Below are 3,878 nucleotides of genomic sequence, written 5' to 3'. Positions count from 1 at the left end.
GGGAATGGGACATCCCATGTGTCACCAGAGGAATCGCCTGTGTGGCGAGCTGGCGATGTCTCTGCCAGCGTCTCTTTGCTCCTGCCCTGCCTTGGGGTGTCTGTGCCCTGCATTATCCCAGGGTGTTCCCTTCACCTGTGCCTGCACCATCAGGGGCACTGGGAGGACACAGTGGGAGCAGAGCCTCAGGTGTGGGTCTACAACCCCGGCTCCTCTCACAAACCTCTCCCCCTGCCTCAGTTTCCCTGTTCTGATGGAGAGTGAGGCTCGTTTATCCCAGTTTTGAGCAGGGCAGGATCCCCAGGTTGCACAGTAGGTGAAAGGGGTCCAGAGGGTTTCCTGCAGGGACTGGGGCCTCAGCAAGCCCATGGGCCAAGGCTTGGGGAGCACTGGCCATTCTCAGCTCCCAGACAGGTGCAGTGTGGGCCAGGTTGGGCTCTGTCCCCGCTGACTCCGCTCTCTCTCCGTGGCAGGCGCATGGCAGAGCGGCAGTGAGCCCCTAGACCATGCCCCACACCATGACATGGTGGCTCCCGCTGCTGCTCCTGCACGTGGTCCTGCTGTCCCCGCGGGCGGGCGCCTGCCCCGCGCGCTGCGAGTGCGCCCCGCAGCTGCGCTCGGTGCTGTGCCACCGCAAGCGCCTCACCGCCATCCCCGAGGGCATCCCCACCGAGACCAGGGTCCTGGAGCTCAACAAGAACCGCATCCGCTGCCTCAACCCCGGGGACCTGGCGCCGTACCCGCTGCTGGAGGAGCTGGATTTCAGCGAGAACATCATCTCCAATGTGGAGCCCGGCGCCTTCAGCAACCTGTTCAACCTGCAGACCCTGCGGCTGCGGGGGAACCAGCTCAAGCTCATCCCCCCAGGGGTCTTCACCAAGCTGACCAACCTGACCCTGCTGGACATCAGCGAGAACAAGCTCGTCATCCTGCTGGACTACATGTTCCAGGACCTGCGCAACCTGAAGAGCCTGGAGGTGGGTGACAACGACCTGGTGTACATCTCCCAGCGCGCCTTCTCGGGGCTGCTGGGCCTGGAGCAGCTGACCATTGAGAAGTGCAACCTGACCTCCATCTCGGCCGAGTCGCTGTCCTACCTCCAGAACCTGGAGGTGCTGCGGCTCCGGCACCTCAGCATCTCTGCACTGGAGGACCAGAACTTCAAGAAGCTCTACAATCTCCTGCAGCTGGAGATTGACAACTGGCCGCTGCTGGAGGAGGTGTCTCCCACCAGCTTCCAGGGCCTGAACCTCACCTCGCTGTCCATCACCTACACCAACATCACAGCCGTGCCCGCCGCTGCCTTGAGGAACTTGGTGTACCTGCGGTACCTCAACCTGTCCTACAACCCCATTAGCACTGTGCTGAAGGGCTCCTTTAAAGACCTCATCCGGCTCCAGGAGCTCCACATCGTGGGCGCTCTCCTGGTGTCCGTGGAGCCGCAGGCTTTCTCCGGCCTGAGACAGATCCGGCTGCTCAACCTCTCCAGCAACTTCCTGTCCACGCTGGAGGAGAGCACCTTCCACTCGGTCAACACGCTGGAGACGCTGCGGGTGGACAGGAACCCGCTGGCCTGCGACTGCCGGCTCCTCTGGATCCTGCAGCGCCGGAAGACGCTCAACTTCGACGGGCAGCAGCCCATGTGCTCCTCGCCGCCTGAAATCCAGGGCAACGCCCTGCGCGACTTCCCGGACTCGGTGCTCTTCGAGTACTTCACGTGCCAGAAGCCCAAGATCCGGGATCGGAAGCTGCAGCACGTGACGGCGCGGGAGGGGCAGTCCGTGTCCTTCCTGTGCCGGGCCGACGGGGAGCCCGACCCCTCCATCGCCTGGGTGTCCCCCCAGCACCGCATGATCACCACCCGCAGCACGGGGAGGGCCACGGTGCTGCCCGGGGGCACCCTGGAGATCCGCTTTGCCCAGGTGCAGGACAGTGGCACCTACATCTGCATCGCCAGCAACGCCGGCGGCAACGACACCTACTTCGCCACGCTGACGGTCAAGGGGCGCCCGGCCGACGGCGCCCACCACGCCAACCGGACTTTGTACCTCAGCGACTTCAACGACACCTTCCACAACGACACCCAGGTCTTCTTGAAGTTCACCTTGGACCTCAAGACCATCCTGGTCTCCACGGCCATGGGCTGCATCACCTTCCTGGGCGTGGTGCTCTTCTGCTTCCTCCTGCTCTTCGTCTGGAGCCGCGGCCGGGGGCAGCACAAGAACAACTTCTCCGTGGAATATTCCTTCCGCAAGGTGGACGGTCCCACCACCACCACCGGCCAAGGAGGGGCCAGGAAGTTCAACATGAAGATGATCTGAGCCTCTCCCAGAGGAGAACCGTTGTCTGCTGCCCGGCCCCGGGATGGGGCCAGGAGGGCTGTGGGAGCACCAGCCGTGTCCCAGAGCTGGCAGAGTGACCTTGCTGTGCTGGGACATGGCTGGAGACAGAGGTGCCACAGGCCAGCAGGGTCAGAACCGTGGGGTCCTCAGGGTCGGGGAGGGATAACCCCGATGTCCCGGCCCTGTGGAGAGCCCTCAGGGCTCAGGGGCCGTCCCAGGGGCTCCTGATGTAGCAAGGTTTTTGCTACCAACTATGCATTTCTTGAGCCAAAAGATCAGCAGTGTTTGGGCCTGGGAGAAAAATGCTTCCTGTTTTCCCCCCACCCTTTCCCTTTTTTTGTAAGGGACTCTTCAGAAAACTTTCCTGGTAGTTGTTTGTGGTTCTTTTCTTAGTGTTGGTTAGTCCAATTTTTTCTTTTTTTTCTTTTTTTTAATTAATTTCCAAGAGAAATGTCTTCCGGGGCAATGTGGGACTGGGGAAGTTGTGCCGAGCTGGGGGGGTCCCCAGCCCCTTGGCAAAGACAGACCCCTCCCACCCCGGGCACGGATGTGCCTTGAGAGCTTCTCATCCGTGGATTTAAGATCCAGCATCTGCCAATGTGGGTGCCCGGGGACGCTTCTGCACAAGCAATAAAAACCCTCCAGGGCCAGGCTCTGAGGAGGTGTCAGCAAGAAAAAAAAGGGGGAAAAAAGGCAAAATAAGGCCAAGATTGTTAAAATCAGGAAGAGAAACCCCAGGGTGATGCAAGGCTGCCCCCCCACCCCTGTCTCTGCATCCGCCCGAGGGGGGTTGGGATTCCTACGGGTTCAAAAGGCACTTTTGGGTTCATTTTCTTTGAGTTGCAAAGTCGAAATCTGCAGGAGAGCAGGACCTGGCTCATCCTATGCAGGGAGGCCCTACAGCCCAGGAAAGAAGAGAAGAGAAAAGCTGAGAACCAGCAGTCCAGGAGAACTACCTGGCTGACACCTCCATCCCAGATCCTGCATCCTCCAGCGCTGAGGACCACGGGTCAATGTCCCTGGGGCTGCTCCCTGCTGCCACAGGGGTGGTTCCTGCCTTCCCATCCCACCCCTTCCCAGGCTTTGCCCTGGCTCGGCCTCAGGGCGTGGATTTTTGTGTGTGGGAGAAGGAATGAAGCTGGAATGGAGGAGCCTGGATGTGACCTGGAGGATCCAGGGAGTTCATTGCTTCCTCCTCCTCTTTCTCCTCCCGTGTGCACCCTGGGGGTTGCTGCAGGTCCCACCTCTGTCCCTATTCCTGCAGGGATGTTTCCCACCTGGATGTCCCTTCTCCAGCCAGTGGTGGTCAGGCTGGGAGCTGGAGGGGGCAGCTGCCCATCCCCTGACGGGCATCCCAGAGTGGCACCGGAGCATCCAAGGGGTTGGGAGCTTTGTGGGGCACAAGTGGCTGCTCAGAAAAACCCCCCAACCCTGTTCTGCTCTCACAGGGTGCCCCCCATCCATCCATCATCCATCCATCCATCCATCCATCATCCATCCATCCATCCATCATCCATCATCCATCATCCATCCATC

General features: G+C 60.7%; 1 protein-coding gene across 3 annotated transcripts in view; it reads left to right on the top strand.

The window, feature by feature from the left end:
- The window catches only part of LINGO3 (leucine rich repeat and Ig domain containing 3), a 25,586-nt gene extending 22,586 nt beyond the window's left edge, over nt 1–3,000 (top strand). For all 3 annotated transcript variants that reach the window (XM_015651977.3, XM_015651978.3, XM_033520178.1), the window contains one exon: nt 474–3,000. In XM_015651977.3, the coding sequence (XP_015507463.1) occupies nt 507–2,321 (1,815 nt within the window). In that variant the 5' untranslated portion in view covers nt 474–506 and the 3' untranslated portion in view covers nt 2,322–3,000. The remainder of the gene's footprint in view (nt 1–473) is intronic.
- The last annotated feature ends 878 nt before the right edge of the window (nt 3,001–3,878 follow it).

This window comes from Parus major, chromosome 28, assembly GCF_001522545.3.
Source record: "Parus major isolate Abel chromosome 28, Parus_major1.1, whole genome shotgun sequence".
Lineage (NCBI taxonomy): Eukaryota > Metazoa > Chordata > Aves > Passeriformes > Paridae > Parus > Parus major.
The sequence above is the reverse complement of the archived record's forward strand: the minus strand, read 5'-3'. Positions and strand labels throughout refer to the sequence as shown.